This window comes from Nothoprocta perdicaria, unplaced genomic scaffold (assembly GCF_003342845.1).
Source record: "Nothoprocta perdicaria isolate Ctin4 unplaced genomic scaffold, notPer1 scaffold_21, whole genome shotgun sequence".
In the NCBI taxonomy this organism is placed as follows: domain Eukaryota; kingdom Metazoa; phylum Chordata; class Aves; order Tinamiformes; family Tinamidae; genus Nothoprocta; species Nothoprocta perdicaria.
Window position 1 is genome coordinate 2,648,007 of NW_020455316.1, and position 17,981 is coordinate 2,665,987.

General features: G+C 43.4%; 1 protein-coding gene across 1 annotated transcript; it reads left to right on the top strand.

Annotated features, from left to right (window-relative positions):
* Nucleotides 1-345: 345 nt before the first annotated feature.
* CNR1 (cannabinoid receptor 1) lies at nt 346-16,985 on the top strand. Its single transcript, XM_026038415.1, has 2 exons — nt 346-405; nt 12,090-16,985. The coding sequence occupies exon 2, from the start codon at nt 12,157-12,159 to the stop codon at nt 13,576-13,578; it is 1,422 nt and encodes a 473-aa protein (XP_025894200.1). The 5' UTR covers nt 346-405; nt 12,090-12,156; the 3' UTR covers nt 13,579-16,985.
* The last annotated feature ends 996 nt before the right edge of the window (nt 16,986-17,981 follow it).

A 17,981-nucleotide genomic window follows, 5' to 3' on the forward strand; every position in this document is an offset into this window, starting at 1 on the left:
CCGAGCGCCGCCCGCGGGGCCGGCACGGGAACCCGCCGCGCTTCCCCACGCGCCTCTCCGCCSTTCCTCCCGTTTCTCCCCTCCAGCTGCGCTGTCGAGGCCGGTCCGCGCTGTGGCAGGCAGCGATGTCCCCGCTCGGGGCCGAGCCYAGGGCATCCCGCTAGGGTCTGGGGTCGCTGCCTTCAGTTTGGTGTGAAATACTGAGGTCTCGGGGAAGGGAGGGAAAAGGCAGGGGGAAAAAAAAAAAAAGAAAAAGGCGACTTTAAACTTCCTGTGGTGTTTTGTCGTGGGAAACTGGCGGATGCTGAGAAATAATTCTGAGCAGCCCAAGGGGCTGGATTTAAATGGGCATCTTTTTGTTTCCAAGACGTCTGCTCATCCCCGCCGCGAGCACCTCTGCACGAGGTAGGTACCGAGGAGGCTTCGGTGGCAGAGAGCTCTTCGCCCTTTGATTTCGGGCAGATATCAGTAAAATGGTGCCGGGAGATTGAGCCCATAGTTTTCCTCTTTTCTCCTTAAAATTATCATGAGTGTTGTTTTCTGCATGACAGTAAATGGATGTGCTAACAGTTTTCTTCTTTCGGAAGGAAAAGAGGTGCCACATAGCAAAATTACTCCTTCTTGGCTATTTGTAAGTTTTTTAAAAATATAGTGTGACTTTTTTAACATGTTAGAGGTTCAGCAGTGTATTAAAAAAATATATATATTTTCTTCAGATGATCTGTCCTCTTGTTTTCATTGTTATTGTTCACCTTTTCTTGAAGCAATACAGCGTGCTCTGCTAGGGGTGGCTGTGCTGCTCACATGCATCGGCATCATGCAAAGGACCACAGGGCTGGTTAAGATAGTATTTAATGATAAAATGTGCCACACTGTAAAAATTAGGTTACAGAAGTTAATTCTTTTTGGATTAACACCTACTACCAACTGCTAACACAGGTTTTCTCTTTGCGAGAAAGGAAAAAGAATCTCCGACTGTAAGGGGAATATTTATTGTGCYGAGAGTTTATTAAATTAACGAGGGGGGGAAAAGGGCATGTAACATCTTTAAATAGTTTGAATGATGAATGTGTAATCCCTGATTTGCTCAAGGTTAAAATTAGTTTTGTAGCAGCCGGGAACATCCTTGCTTTATTATACATTGGTCTCTGGAATGAGATGCAGAGCCATTTGAATAAAAACATTTAAGCCCAGAATTGATGAAAGCAATAATTGTTGGATGGAGCTAGCGGGCATCTCTTGCCCAGGGACGGGAGCACAGAAGAAGTTGGCTGGGTAAAAAAAAATCAATCTTTTGCTATGAATTTGCCTCATAAGCCATTCAATAACACCTGAAAGCACAGGACTTAAATAAAATCACCTACAAAATTCACGATGGAAGCAAAGCCAGGCTATGAGAGGTGGTGAGGATGGGGTTGGCGGGTGCCTTTGCCCCTGGCTGTGGTTCTTGGGTGAGTGGTGTGAGCTGGAGTGTACCGAAGAGCGCGTTGTGGGCATCCACGCGCCGCTGACGGACTGGCAGGGCTTAGCCAGTGCAAGGCTCTGTTTCTCCCTCCATCCTCGTGGGCTTCTGATTGGGCAACAGAAGTTTAGGAAGGGCATAACTTTCTTTTGGATCGTTTCTGATTTTGGTCCTTGTGTCTCTTTAATGTGACCATCCCAAAGCCTTGCAAACTGTGACTCCGCAGAGGTTTTTGGTGCTGGAAGTGYGTTCTCTAGGGAAGCAGAGCGTGTGGCTCTCCTTCCTTCCGAGTAGACGTAGCTGAGGAGTAGACATAGGTGAGAAGAGCCCAGTAAGAACCCAAACCGTTATATGTGCTTAAAATTGCCTGATAACTTTATAAATAAGCTGTCATTCCTGATTCTACAGGTCTTGTCCATGCACAGTCTTTCCCGCACCTCATTTCCCAACGTTCACATGTTCTAAGACATATTACTTCTCAGACAGAAACTTTGTGCCCTCCCTTTAATCACTCAATCAGATCTTGGCATCTGCAGAATTCATTTCTGTCCACAGTGATTTCCCTTCATTTCTTTGCATATGTCTATATTGGCTTTATCTGATTCTCCTCATGAAACAGTAAATGATTTTTAGATGCATTTGGCTGCAATTTTCCAAATAGTTGAGGCCATCTAAGATGATGAATGTTCTACGGAATCACTCATCGACGATTTAAGTGAGAATTTGGAGATTTTTCTCGACTGGAGCAGCAAATTTTCGCAGGCTGCTGCTGATTTAAAATATGTACTGCGGGCGACCCTAACACTGGGATTTGGCCAAGTTCAAAGCAGCTGTGCAGATGGACACAGAAGACAGAAGGCAGAGGGAAATAGACCCTTTTAATCATAACAAGGCTGCTCTTGTTTTCCTGTCTATAGTGGAGATGCATGCCAGCCCCTTGTACTTAAAAGCAAGCTTGCAAATGTGCCAGAACAGGCAGTGATAGCATTTGTTATTAATGCAAAGCTAAAATGTGACAACCTGGCTCCTCAGTATTGCTCTTTACATCTCCATCTCTAGAGTGACACGGAACGGGTGCAGAAGGTKCATGTCTAATTGCTGCTGCTGGTGGGATCTGAATTCCACCCCCCCAGAACTGGAGCTCTTTCAGACTCCCTGGCTTTGTTGATGGTCATTGAAACCAGCAGTGACCTGTCCTTTTGAAATGGTTGCAATGACTTATAAATCAATTTCTCATTAGAAAGAACTTTTTTTCCCCCCTCTCTGCTTCCTGAAGGTGCCATTGTTACCCATGAAAAATGATTTGGTTGGCAACATAAGGTTGGACCACGTTTTAGTATGACGCCTGTGCCTCACGCAGGGGCATTATGAATATGCACATTGCCAGCCCAGTTCTGCCTCTCTTGAGTGGGAACACTTTCTTTTTTTTTTTTTTTGAGCAAGCTACCCACATCCAAAGTACAGATAAAATAGATATTTCCCTCTTGCRTTAGTTAATAAAATGCCATTTGCCAGGCTGTTAATGAAGCTGTATAATGCTTTATACATTTCAGATTTTGCCTTTAATCTGTAGGTTGAGAGCATATGTCATCAATTTTTACCCGATCCTGTGTTTCCTCGACCCCATATCTAAAATCCGTGTTTTTATGGCAATTGTATAATCTCCCTGAGAAAAGCACGTTTACTCACTAAAAAGTACTGAACAGAAGCAGTTAATTAGGGAATACTCTAAATTCAGCTTCAGCCCTCACTGGAATAATTTTCATAGTTGCATTTTAGGAAACCTTTCCAAGTTTGTTATTAGCATTTTTTTTAGGGCTCAGCCCCTTCCCTCTCCCCTTTTTGGTAAAAATGAGAAATGGGCTTGCTGCCCTAAGGAACCATTATATTTAGGCAGTCTTGGTTCTATTTAATATAGTGCAGGACTGGAGTTCGGAGTAGGAAAATTATGTAAAATAGGTTTGGAGTGTGTATATGTATGTATGTGTATGTATATATAATATTTTTTAGAGGATCTCAGTGATAGATACACTAATTTTAGACTCTTGCTTTTTCTCAGGAAGGCTGTGTATGGGGGAATTTAAAATGATACTCTCCAGTTATCTTGCCTATATTTTTTGTACCTACACTTTTAGCTTGTCTGCTGATCCTTTGGCAGCAGAATAGGAGTTTACGCGTGACAAACACTACTGACTGCAGCATTTGTGAGACTTTGCTTAGTTGTTCCTGTAGGCATGTGTGTGTGTTTGTGTGTGTGCGTGCCCGTCTGTAAGCTTATGTGCACACACACACCATATATATATATATACACACACCATATATATATATATATACACATACACACACACACTTTTATATATATATAAAATAAAAAGTCATAATTCATCCGTCATAATTCATCCCTCAATATCTTTAAACTGTTTCTTCAAATACAGTATCATATTGGTGGGAGTCTTTCTGCATTTTGTTGTTCCGTCTACTCTGCTATCATGTTCTACTGTAATTCCTTCTCACATCTTCTCCTCTCTTCTCCCTCTCTCCTTTTTTTTTTWAAAAACGAGAAGCATCTGCATATTTCAAAGACATGCACCATTGCCAAGCAATCTGGTGTAGTGGCTTAATATGCTGGCAAATAATTTCACAAGTTGTTTGTGTGTGCGAAGGCAGTATATTTGAATATCATTATATTCTGAGAGYAGCTAGGAAGAGCGTTATCTGTGCTTATTTAAAATTTGTGAAAGGCCAGACAGCACCAGAAATGAAAGAACGTTTTGCATTTCTTAATTGGAGTGCCTGTTTCCATCCTTCACTGGTGCTGATGCTGTGGGACATCACGTTCACCACAAGCTTTTCTCTCCTGCCTTCTGAGGACTGGCAATATTTGGTGGACTAATAACAGTTTTCAGAGTAGGCTCCTGAGAAGGAATATTGCTTTGCACTATGCTGCTCATCTTCTCTCCTCATCCATAAACACTTCTTGCCTTTTTCCTTGTGTGGGCTATACCATCTAATGGGTTGTTCAGCAGCTCCATCCGAGTGCTCTGTCTTCCTTTCCACCTCTGAGGTATGTATATTGTGCTTCATTTTTCTTAAACAGCTTGGTTTTATTAATGTCTCCATCTATATCTGCTGTATCTACTCCTCTGTTCTCTTGTGATGGTCCTCACTCAGGCCTGTGTGTAAATCCATGTCTTTTTGCATGTCCTTACTCAAGATGGCTTCTCCAAGCCTTTTGCTTCTTTTTTCACCCTTTGAATACGGATCAGAAACGGGCTTCCAGAAGAGCGAGTTATTGCAGTGGGGTCAGCTCTTGAGTGGTGGCGAGACCTGAAATCCACAAGCTTGGGAAGGGCTCTCTGAAGGTCTTGGAGAGCAGAAGGGGTGTAAAGTCTTCCCTTGGGTCTTTGGCTCCTGCATTTCCATGTCCTATTTGGACTTCTCCCRTTCACTGCATGGCCAGTAGTTGCCGTCTGTCCCTTGTCCCAGTCCTGTTTCCACTGATCCCCTAGCCAGAGTTATTTTTGTGCTCAGCATCTCTCTCCTACCTAGCCCAGTCCTTGATTAAAACTCGTTTCTGCCCAGTCMCCTTGGTGGGGGAAGACATGTACTCTCTGCAGTTTTATTAAGACTTCTCCCTGGAGCGTCGTGTTTATCCTGTTGTTCTGTCTCTAATCTTTACTCTTTTAATAAAGTTCAGTAGAATTTTCTGCTGGGATGAATCCATGTCCTTTTTTTGTTCTGCTGTAGACATTACATGCATGCCGTTTTCTTGGAATAGATATCACTTTCTTTTTGCTAATGCGTGTGTTTATCCCCCAGTTCCCATGCTCTAGACATTGCATTCTTCTGGGAACCGTTAGCATTTATCATTCAGTGGAGTCTGAGGCTTTTCTGTCCTGCTTTGCTCTTTCACATTGCGTTTGTCTCTTCAACTGCATTTACTGTGTTAAGCTGCTGTCTCTTCTGGATACGTCCAGGAGATTCAGTGCTCGGACCCATGTCTTTTGCACCTTGCTGGGCTTCTCTGTCTCTGCGTTTAAAATTTATGTCAATTCTACTCGGCAGCACTAAGCGTCTGCACCTTTTGACATTAGAGAAGGGTTGGAAAAGATGTAGAAAGCCAAGTAATTTCTGTTGGAACATTGAAATTCAAAATAAATCCTTACGTTAAAGGAGAAGATTGAGTTCATATTTGATCATCTTAATGAGTTCTCCCTTACTTAGATGTGAATACCATAAAACTGTATCCAGCTGACTTTCTTACTGTTAGTTTCGTTTTACTGGGAAAKGCGTCCCTGTATTGTAGCTGATCGGAAGCAAATTGCAGGTCGCCCTTGCTCCACTGTTTCCTTTTCACCTGAGCCTTCCCCACTTCAGCAAGCCTCCCCATCGTATCCCAAAATTCCCTCTTTAAAAGAAATTACCATGCATAAGGTATCAGTGAAAGCTCTTAAAACCACCTGTTTGTGCCCTCCTTTGGTTGGTGGAAGTTCACCGCTGCTGCGGTCTCTCCTTTCCCCCAAAACACCGCACAGCTGGGTAGTTTCTCATTGCCATAACCCCCTTGGTCCCTTTCGCTTGTTTGTGACTTCTCTACTTTTTCTTGACTAGAATCAGAGTAGTGGCTTGTATTTTAAAACCTGGACTTTCAGAACTGGGAATGGAGTGGACTCCAGACCTTGAGGTTTTTTGCAGGCGAGCAGGGGTAGCTCTCCCTGCTCTTTCCCCCGCAGCTGAGCGACTCAGGTGTTTTTCTGGACATGGGAAACAACAAAATTCTAATCTTGGGTTTGCTTAATCCCGGGCAAGGGCTTTAGCCTAAGCCTCTCGCATCCCAGGTGCGCTCCCTGGCTGCYGCAATACGAATTAGTGCCTGCCTTTCTGGGTGTTTAATTATGGAGACGACCYGGAGCAGCTCAAACCGTCGGAGGCAGCGCAGAGGTTGCCAGCACGCTCCCCTCGGAGAGCAGAGCTCAAGGCCTGTGTCTAACCAACGGAGCAGGGACTTCAGCCTCGTGCCTGGACCCCCCTGTACCTGGCCGTGCGTATTTGCTGCTGGAGAAAAGGTGCAGCCGCTCGGTCTTCCTGCCTGCACGTCCTGCCTGCGTTAAATTAAGAGCACACATATCTAGCAAAACCCAGGAGGGAGGAAGAGAGGGAGGGAGGAAGTCCCTTTTTATTTTTCACTTTGGGGTGGTTTGTCCCCAAATGAGAACAAGCCAGCCTCCATCCCGGTAATGTGCAATTAGTATGCTAATTCAACATAACTAACCATTAACCGTGTAACTGTGGTTCCGCACTAATTTTGCACTAATTAGGAGTCAACTTGCAGTAGATACCAGGGGGTTACGCAAGGATGGGTCTTGGTTCAGTGCTGGCATGCCCTCGTTTACCCCACAGCTGATCGTGGCTGCTGCTGCACCACGGAGGTGCCTCACAGATACACAGTTATCCCACATCGGTGCTCCCTCCTGATGCCTCATCCGGAGAAAATTCCCGCTGAAGTGAATAGAAGTTTTCATAAATTAGGARTGACAGGATATTTGACATTTACAGCCTAAAAGTTGCATGGTATTGGAGAGGCAGTAGTAAAGTGATAAAGAAGACAATCGTAAGCAAGATGAATAAGAAAACGTTGCTTTCACGTCTTCTTTTACTTTTTTTCTCATTTCTTGTTCGTGAGCCTTAAGGTGCCATTTCTCAGCCTCTGCATTTCCTTCTCTCGGGCTCGGAAGCGTAGCTCTCATCTCAAAGTACTATTGCTCATCACCATATGGGATAAGGCAATTATTAGGCATATAAATTTTCATTTTATAGGACAGTTCTCATTCCCCGAGGCCAACACTTACTGTGGTAGATCTCATTGCTTTCACCCATTGCTTTCAGTCAACCACCCGTGAGTATAAATTACTGCTATCCCTGCAGTGGCAGCACCTAGTGGACCCAGTTTGGCTGGAGTTGCGCAGTGCTGGGCACTGTACAGGCTTACTGAAAGATCAAGCCCTTCTCTGAAGGACTCACAAACCTAACCTGACAAGCCTTGTGACATGCATATGTAAGGAAATTGCCTTTACATATTTTTGTGCATTCCTAACCAATGTTTCAATTATACCTAYTTGTCCTTTAGCCTGTTCTTAATTAGCTGTGGGTATCATAGAGGGAATGTATAAACACAGAGATCAAAATATTTTCTRAAATAGAAACTAGGGCGGCTTGATTGTGGATTTCTCTTTCTTGTTTTGATTCCTTTTCTTTCTGCATCAACATTTCTTCAGTTATCAGTAGCATCATTGTATTGCTCATAATTACTTTCTGAGGAAGAACGTCAAATGTTCACTGTTTCTATTCAGACTATTAAAATTGCTCTATCAATCATYCTGTTTTGAAAAACATAATAAATTCATCCCTTTTTGGATGGCTATAAGAAGTTGCCAGCTCTTTCTCTTGCCCCAAATAGTATGAGAAGATAGGTAATGGCATCTTGCTGAAGTCATGTTCTTGTTCTCTGAGTAAACTGGTCCTGGGGACCAACTARAAGTCTGTGGGAGGTGTAATTCTTCCTGATGATGCCTGAGATGAATTACCAGCTTTCTGCATATTATCTATGTTGCATTTGATCTAAGAGGTCTCTGATAGTGTCCCAAGGCCTCTTAATAGGCTACGTATAACCACGCAGTGGAGGGCAGTGATGAGATTYACCTACTCCTCGCTAATTACTTCAGTTTGAGGGCTAAGACTTACCAAGCTTGGAGTGTCCTCAGCTCTGAGTTGGTGCCTGCCCCTGTATATGGTCGAGCCCCAGTAAAGCAGGCTGGAAGAATAGGCTGGACAAAATTAAATCTTTGCATGTGAAAGACGTCTGGCCAATGTGTTTGYAAAAGCCGCTCCATCTAGTGGCAGCCACTCTGCACAGCCAGGCTGGCAGTGCCAAGCAAAAGCCACAGGTTGCTGGGAGAGGTAGCGTACGACTGTATCTTGTTGTGGTTTTATTCCTGAAGATACAAGATGCTTGAAATTTGTGTCCATTTTTCAATGTCTCCCCGTGGTTGAAATTCCTTGCCATTGCTGATCACTGCGCGCAGKCAGGTGGTTGCACGGGAAGTTTTGAGAGCCACGCTGTCCTGCAGGGACCTTTGCTGCAGTGCGGAGCTGTCACCGGGAGCCTCCGAGGACCCGGGATTTGGGCTGAGCCCCTTTGTCCTCAAGAGAGGCTGGAGAAGAAGCAGCTGCAAAGGCTCCCAGCGTATCCCCCKTAGCAGCCAGCAGTGGCTTTCGGGCAGTCGTGGTTTGGGTTGCACCAGGTTGAGCCGCAGAGGGTGGCCTGGGTGCACGTGTGGAGTCCCCTTCCTGGCCTTTTTACTGGTCGGCTGTGAAAAAGTTGCTGCAGCTCAGTGCTGGAGCTTGCACTGGGGCAAGCTAGTATCTGAATTCAAACAAACTGAAGTGTGGTAAAGTACAATGCCAGATCATGCGAAGAGCTGTTTTACTGCAACTTTAATAAAAATCAACTGCTGCTTGAATAGGTGCATGCACACATACTGCTAGAAATTTCCAATTATGATATTCCCAGCAGCAAACAAAAACAAAATTAATGTCAGCTGCATCCCCCAAAGCCTAAACTACGCTGCTAATGAACTCCCAAGCACTCTCAAAGAAAACTCTTTGCAGAAACAATAAGGTGGAAATTACTGTAATAATCTCAATGTAAAAATACAGAAGGAAAAAAAAAATCATTGAAATTCCAAGTAAGCCCTGCCTCTGCTGATCCCATTAACCGTGTTGTTAGCAGAGCATATGCGGGCACGGCGATATTGTCACATTACTCAGTGACACCTTTAAAAGCGCGCCCAGGAATTCACGTTCTCTCATTTGTATTTCAAACAAAAGGTAGGGGTTGAGGCACGGCGTGTACCTTTCTATGGGCACATGTCTACTAAACATGACTCCAGCAGGGGCTATGCACCTCGTAACAGTTTGTTTGTCTCTCCGGCAGAAGTGCTCAGTTGCGTATGATTTTTGAAGCTTTACTCGAACATAATCTTCTCAACATGGGGCTGTGGCTTTAATCATTGAGATGGTTGTCTTCCTTCTGTCAGACGTGAGCTGGCGTCACAGAGAACACCACAGCCATCTTCACATGTTTACAGACCTCCTTGATTATATGTAGGATTTTTCTGAGTTTTCAAATGAATAACACATTCTTCACTCTTCTTTTAAAACTAGTGTTACTATGCCAAGACTGAAGTTGCCAGATTTCACCCCGAAGCAGACTTGTCACTTGTTAGCAGGGTCAATTTTTGCAACACGTAGGATCTGCAAAATCTACTAGGAACAGCTGTAAAGCACCTTCTGGCAGAAGAGGGCCGTATGTTCAGTCTAGTGACGTTCATTTTCAATGCACAGCTCTGTGACATTTCCCTCACTCGCTGCTCCAAGCCTCAAAATTAAGTTCTTTAACATTGTTTAGGATTGTCTGTCTGTTTTATAATTATTTTATTGCTCTGCTGAGCCAAGGGGCCTGCAAAAGTTGACGCAGCAAGTGCCTGTGTTGTGCATTAGACCATCCTGACAAGTGTTGCTGTGTTGTTTATGCTTCTTGTTTGTGCTACTGAAGTTGCACTGTTTTCTGGAGAGCTGGGTTCGTGYGTTTCCTTTAAAAAAGCACTGTCCAGGCCTGCTGAACCAAATGGAAGGCTTCATATTAGTGAACTGTGTAAAAAGTCTGGAGTGTCCAGATGCTGCCAAATATAAGTGCACTAAAAAGTCTCACTAGCCAAATGATCTCCACTTTGTTTTGGAAATGCTGATGATTTTGTCTATTTTTAGGTATTTGCGTTGTTGTAGAGAGAAAGCCTTTTCCTCTTGTTTTTAAAGGAAAAGCTGATCTATATCACTTGCTGCACGAGTATCCTCTTTAGGAGCTGATGTGATTGGTACTCTGGATTTTAGCTGCTAATATCTCATGGCCTTTCCAGCCATTTATCGTCAACTGTATGAATTGCACAGATTAAGTCATTACGAGATTGTACATGGTATCACTAATTCCTTCGGTGTTTCAAACAATTTCCTCTGCTCTAAGTGCATGAAGAAGCTTTTAGTATTACTGGTGCTGATGTAATTGTCTACATGTCCCATAGCAGATGCAGCAGTGCTGTAGCACACAAAAGCAGTAATTCTGTCTCTTCCTTAAATTAAGACCGCTCTGTGCCACTCTGGCCATGGAAAGGCACCTTAAAGCAGATGTTCAATGCTTATTAAAGGCATGTTATATGAGGAAAATGGTATAAAGGGGAGCAGTATAAGCAGAGCTATAGAATCTCTTCCATGTCAATGCATGTAAGATGCTGAGATGCTGATGAACGTTTTTCCAACAGCAGCCCATCAGGACTTAAGTCCCGCACAAGTCATCACCTGTGTATGAAGGCTGGACATGGTTGGACTCAGAGCTATGACTGCCTGGGGCCCTTCTCTTGGGATCCCAACATCTAAGGATGTCCTCAACGGGAAGAGTTACATTTCCATGAGTTTTGCATAAGCAGAGGCTCCTAGTCCTCTTTGCCTGAGTTTTGGATCAGAATATTTCAGAATATTTCAGAACATTTAAGGTTGGAAGGGACCTCTACAGATCATCTAGTCCAACCTTCCTGCTCAAGCAGGCACACCTAGAGCATGTGGCACAGGGTGGCATCCAGGTGGGTTTTGAAGACCTCCAGAGTAGGAGACTCCACAACCTCCCTGGGCACTCCAGCCCAAACACCACTGTGCCCTGTTTTTCTAGGCAGCAGCTCTGCTTGAGGCTTCTAATTTGAATAAAATAGGTCTCTGTTACAGGCACAGATTTAGCAGTGCTACTCACTTTTCCTGGAATTATGGATAGAGCTGGGTAAAAAAACACCTCTTTCATGTGGTCGAGGCATTCCAGTTGCTTTGGTTTGGCTAGGAGAGAAAAAGTTATGTGTGTAATTAATGTGTAATAAAGAGTATTGAAGCTCTCTTTACTTATAGATGAAACAAACAACTTGCTAATAATTTTTCAATAGCAAATCTAGGATCTTACTGGACCTCAGATTACTGTAACAGGACATTGGGAATATACGGGCATACCGGGTGACTTGTGAGGATCAGAGTGCTTGACTCCTCCTCTGTTTTGCCTGTTTTTAGGAGTCCAGCACTCGTGATGCTTCCTGAAAGGGAAGCAATAAAAGGGATTGTTCAGTTTAAGGATATTCCTGCAGTGGCGCTTGGTGTTGTCTAAATGAAGCGAGCCCAAGGAAGATTGGTCTACAAGGCATTTTGCAATCAGAGCCTAAGTTTGGATCTAGGGAAAAATCTTTCTGGTGAAGTGGCTCAAAGCATTTTGATGAGAAATGAAAATTACTTCCCTGCAGCATACTCCACTTTCTGCACCTTCTGTTTATGAGCCACTTTCTAGTGAAATTCTGATTTTAGTGATTTTCAGATGTTTGCTCTTTAAGTGTCCGATTCATCCTCACTACTGCAGGTGGTCGCAACTAGACCTACACTGTGTACAGGAGAAAGGTCAATGTTGTTTGACACAGTTCAACTAAGTTGTTTGTGGAGTTTCTCCCTGTTTATCTTAATGAAGTTTGATCTTTTCCCCCTCTAGGGTTTCCTCAGATGCGTTTTTCYCTCCCCAAGTCTCTCTGAAACCAACATAAAACAAGACCGGGGTTATGAAGTCAGTTCTAGATGGCCTCGCGGACACCACTTTCCGAACGATTACAACAGATCTCCTTTATGCAGGCTCCAACGACATCCAGTACGAAGACATGAAGGGTGACATGGCATCCAAGCTGGGATACTATCCCCAGAAATTCCCCCTCTCTTCCTTCAGGGGTGATCCATTCCAAGAAAAAATGACTGCAGGAGATGATCCCCTGTTGAGCATAATTCCATCCGATCAGATCAATATCACAGAGTTTTACAACAAGTCCTTCTCCACCTTTAAGGATAACGATGAGAATATACAGTGTGGGGAGAACTTCATGGATATGGAGTGTTTTATGATCCTGAACCCCAGCCAGCAGCTGGCTATTGCAGTCCTGTCCCTCACGCTGGGCACCTTCACTGTCCTGGAGAACCTCCTCGTCCTGTGCGTCATCCTCCACTCCCGAAGCCTCCGGTGTCGACCCTCCTACCACTTCATCGGCAGCCTGGCCGTGGCCGACCTCCTGGGCAGCGTGATTTTTGTCTACAGTTTTGTTGATTTCCACGTTTTCCACCGGAAGGACAGCCCCAATGTCTTCTTGTTCAAACTGGGTGGAGTTACAGCCTCCTTCACCGCCTCCGTAGGTAGCCTTTTCCTCACGGCAATAGACCGGTACATATCTATACACAGGCCGCTGGCCTACAAAAGGATTGTTACCCGACCAAAGGCCGTCGTGGCGTTCTGCGTCATGTGGACCATCGCCATCGTCATAGCTGTGCTTCCGCTGCTCGGCTGGAACTGCAAAAAGCTCAACTCCGTCTGTTCGGACATATTCCCCCTCATCGACGAGACGTACCTGATGTTCTGGATCGGGGTCACCAGCGTGCTCTTGCTGTTCATAGTGTATGCCTACATGTACATACTGTGGAAGGCTCACAGTCACGCTGTTCGAATGATTCAGCGTGGCACTCAGAAAAGCATAATCATTCAGACTACGGAGGATGGGAAAGTACAGATCACTAGGCCTGATCAAACTCGTATGGACATCAGGTTAGCCAAAACCTTGGTCCTTATCCTAGTCGTACTAATCATATGCTGGGGCCCTCTCCTCGCCATAATGGTGTACGATGTCTTTGGGAAAATGAACAAGCTCATCAAGACTGTCTTTGCCTTCTGTAGCATGCTCTGTTTGCTGAATTCGACGGTGAACCCCATCATCTACGCGCTGCGGAGCAAGGACTTGCGGCACGCGTTCCGCAGCATGTTCCCCAGCTGCGAGGGAGCCGCGCAGCCGCTCGACAACAGCATGGAGTCCGACTGCCAGCACAAGCACGCCAACAACGCGGGCAACGTCCACCGGGCGGCCGAGAGCTGCATCAAGAGCACAGTGAAGATCGCCAAAGTCACCATGTCTGTCTCCACGGACACAACCGCTGAGGCGTTGTAGGCCTGAGACTTCTCAGCGTTGCGCAGGAAGGGGGGAAAAATAAAAAAAGTTTGAAAAATAAAAAATGAAAAAATAAATCAACAACAACAGAGAAAACCAAACCCGTGGCTTAATGTGTTTGTACCCTCCTGTAATACTTTACTTGGTTTGTCATTGTAAGCTAAGCGATGATTGTGTTTAGAGCATTACCATCAGCCAGTCCTGCAAGTTTTACAATTAGGGTTTCAAATGAAATTCTCAAAAGTTTTCTTTTTTTTCCTTGTAAAAAGTATTTACCGAATAATAGTGAGTTTTCTGAAAGAGCACAGTGAAAATACCGAATTAGCAGAAGTTCCTTCTGGGCATGTAAAGACAAATTGTGAAACCTAATTGAAAACTAATGCATCCTAAAACAATACCATCAAATAAGAAAAAGCTGTGTAATCATGGTGTTCATTTCAATGTGTAATGTATTTCACGTTTGTAAGTAATAGGAATTTTTAATTTTTTTTTCCAAAAGCGGCAGTGCTGAGTTTTAGAGATTTTGTAAAATGTGTTGTGTCCTGTGAATTGTATGCTGTTTTAATCTGTGTTATTGATATTTGTCTGATTAAACAAAGTGATACGGTAGACTTATGTGGAAATAATGTGAAACGTGTGGTATGTAAACCCCATTGAAAACACTTGCTGTGTTTGAACAATTCCTATGAGTTATACTAAAAATTTTACACTTTTAGTGGTCTTCTGTGGACTTAGAGCAGAGGCTTTGTGTTCTTCTACTAAAATTATTTCCCCATTACCTTTTATTTTCACATGCATACGAGAATAACAGCAACAAGGGAATAGAGAAGGAATATAAGAGAGRAATGCACTGGTCCAGACTTTTAAATACCACTGCGTTTATACAGAAGGACATTCACTGTTGTACAGACTCTTGCCCGTCTCTCGGGCCCTGTGTGAATATGAACACTGAAAAGAGAAGGTCCTGGATATTGGCTCCCTTAGTGGGCAATCGTTTTTAGTGCCATGCTGGTGCTGGACCTCTGAAGACAGCATGTGTAGGACGCAATGTGTAATGCCCTCACTGTGCAGTTGATGTATACTTGAACTCTGTTGCATTCCTGTATCCCAGGTCTAAGCAGACTCAGAGCCTGCGATGCCACACTCCGGTCTTCACTAAGAGAGGAGGAAATATTGTCAGACTTAGACATTTTCTTATTGTGTGAGCGTGTATATAAGTAAATATCTATGTGTGTGCGTGTGCGTGTGTGTGTGTAAGTACACTAATGAGTGTGAGTCATGGTAGCATAACTAAGATAGGACACTCTGACCAAATGTAAACTGTTTTTCTTGTTGCACGCTTTGCACACAAATYCTGTTTCTAAAATTGAGTTCTTCCAACTGGGGAGTGATGAAGGTACCATATTCAGAAGATGCAGATCCGCACGGAGATGCATGCATGTGTTAGGGAAAGTAGCCTTTTAGTTACACTTGGGAATGAGGTGAAGCAGGAGGCAGAGAATGGCATGAGCCAGCTCTGGAACCTGAAAGTGGGTATTGAAGGTGTTCCTGAAAACTGAGAACACCAGATATGAATGGCAATTTCTTTTATGTTCTTTAGTATTTAAATCTTACTGTTTGCAATGAGGTGGGTCTCACTGTGAAGCTAGGATACAGTTGGCAAGGTTTGACACCATCAGCTTCAAGGCAAGGAAGGAGAAATTATTGAATGAATATTGCAACTTTGTTCCATGACAGAACTGTTTTTTGCCATCTGGGACATTATCGAAGAGCATGTTTTTGAAGGAGCCTTTGGGACATGGCTGTCCTGTAATTTCATTCTAAGTCAGAGGTATTGAGCCTTGCCTTCTGCTGCCTTGTACTTGGACCATCTCCTGATGTTGTTCAGGCTGATTTCTGCCAAATCACTGTTAAGCCAGCTTAGTTGCCTGGGAGGAGGCACAAAAGAGGATATTCCCTTTTTTTTGGCATGGGGCTAGTGGGGCCCGCTGTGCACTATCCTGCAGCCCTTTCTTGGGGGTTGCTAAAGGAAAGGGAGTACGGCCGGAGCTCCTGGATGACTTGATGTCCCCATGGCCTTTCTGATATCTCAGTGCAAGTCAGAGCAGTCAGTAGCATGAAAGGCCAAGTTGCTTTGGGCACCAGGACAGTGGAGGTTCAAGCTCAGCGAAGACTTGATGTAGCATGGCAAGAGCATTCCCATAGGATGTGTGCGTCCTTCTCAAAGACCTTTCTCCTATCTAGATGTCGTGCATCCTAAAGCAATCCTCTAGGCACTGGCAGGTGGGGAAGGCCCACTTGAAATGTAAAAGTATTTTAAGAGCCATTTTTGAAACTGTCTTCTTGTGAACTAAATGCAAATTTCGTGGACTTATGTTGTGTACTCAAGTTCTAAATTTTACATGATAAATCATGGGACAATGGGGCTGTCTTGGCACTTAAATTGGTGCTTACTGATATAATAAGAAATAGCATCCTGTGAAACATTGCTGTCTATCATCACTATCTTCACTGCATAATGAGTTTTTCTAACGCTCTGGGAACTGTGTCGGTTCACATACAACCATTTATTAAAGAGCTGGCAACAATTTCCCTGCAAGTTGCGCACTGAATAGAACTACTCTGTCATTAGAAAATCCGTAGCCGTTCCAAGATTAGCTGTACTAAAACTTCTGCTTTAGGTATTCCTAATTTGCAGTTGTCTACCTTCACTTAGTGATAGCACAGCCAAATGRTAACTGTGTGCCACCACCACCCACACTGTCATCAAATAACTATAGTTCAGCTATGTATACTTACCACCTTCAGGTGTTGTGTATCTATAAAGAAGACCATCTATGTCACATGTGTGCAGAGTTAGGATTCTCAACAGTCTAATTGTATATTTGTAGAATATAATCTCCTCAATGCTGTGCAATCACTATCCATGTTTTCTTGCACTGGCCTTTTGACAAAAAAATGTTAGTGTGTCTATTGTGAGATAGACAGCGCATTTTACCTGCTGTTATTGGGCTGAATGTATGTAAATAAGTGAAAAATAAAAAAGTCATCTGTACAAGCAGTGGCCTAAAAAGTCTGTAATTGTAGRCTAGGACAATTGTTGAAGTTGCTGTGACATCTCAAATACTACCTTTGAATAAACTGTTTACAGGGTCTCTTGGGATGCTGTTTCATAGAGAAAGGAAAAAATCTTTCCTTGTGATAATATGAGGTAAAGAAATTGGATTACCTGAGCTTTTTATTTCCAGTGTTTCAAAGTGGAGAACATAACTCTTTATTGTCTGTAAATCTAACATTATTACTTCCTCTTAGAAGAATATTGTATCATTAGATGTTTGTTTGAGCTGGTAACATCCTTGCAACTGCTGCAATATCTTTCGTTAGCAACCTGTATAATAGTTTGTACACAAGTACTGTTCAGATTGTCATTAAAAGTAGCTTTGACCATTTACCTACCAGTAGCAGAAGAGCATTTCTGTCAGATTTCCCAGTGTATTACTACCATATCATATTTTATTTCTATAATGTAATTAAACTGTTATTTATTCAAGGAAAAAAAAAGTATTCCTCTACTTTTTTTGTCTTCCAAATTCTGAGATGACTGAGGGAGCCACGTGATGATGCCGCCTCATGCCACAATCTGGTGCTCTACGGTTTGTTTATAGGTTTGTCTGTCAGATTCTAAAACAACTGCTTAAACAACTTGACAACAGGTTGTCAAGCCTTGTGGGTTTTAATTGTACGTTGATATCTTTGAAGGAGGAGATAGATTATGTATTTTATATTTGTATATTCACTACTATGGAGACAAGAGAGAAATTACATAGTTAAAACCAAATCTCCTGTTCTATTATGCAGGCCATTTCCCCTTTCCTCTATATTAGGCATATAATACAAATTAATACATTGCATACAAAATGCAATAAATCTCTTTGGTTTTCATCACATGCATATGTTTGCACAAAGATGTCACATTAAGGAAAAAACAGACTACAGAAAAAGCAAAAAAGCAGAATAAAGAACTGCAAACTAAAATAGTGCTGTCAATAGCAACAACAACAAACTAAATTATTTCTTGGCAGATGTAATAAAAGATGTGAGGCAAACGCAGAGTCTAGATTTGGCCACTGCCACTGGGCACGGAGATCCAGACATGTGTGAGGATGCTGGAGTTATGTAATGGGACACACAGAAGTGGTCCAAGGAGGAACATGCACTCAACCATATAGTTAGGCCAATCTAAAGGGCTCCCATATCTGCTCCTCTGCAGCCATGCCACAGAAGGAGTCCCACTCATTCCAAAGGATCAGTTTACCATATGAGTTAAGCTTCGATTCAGATTACCCAGGCAATTTTCCTTTTCCACATTTGTGGTGTCAAAACTATTGACGTCCTTCATGGAT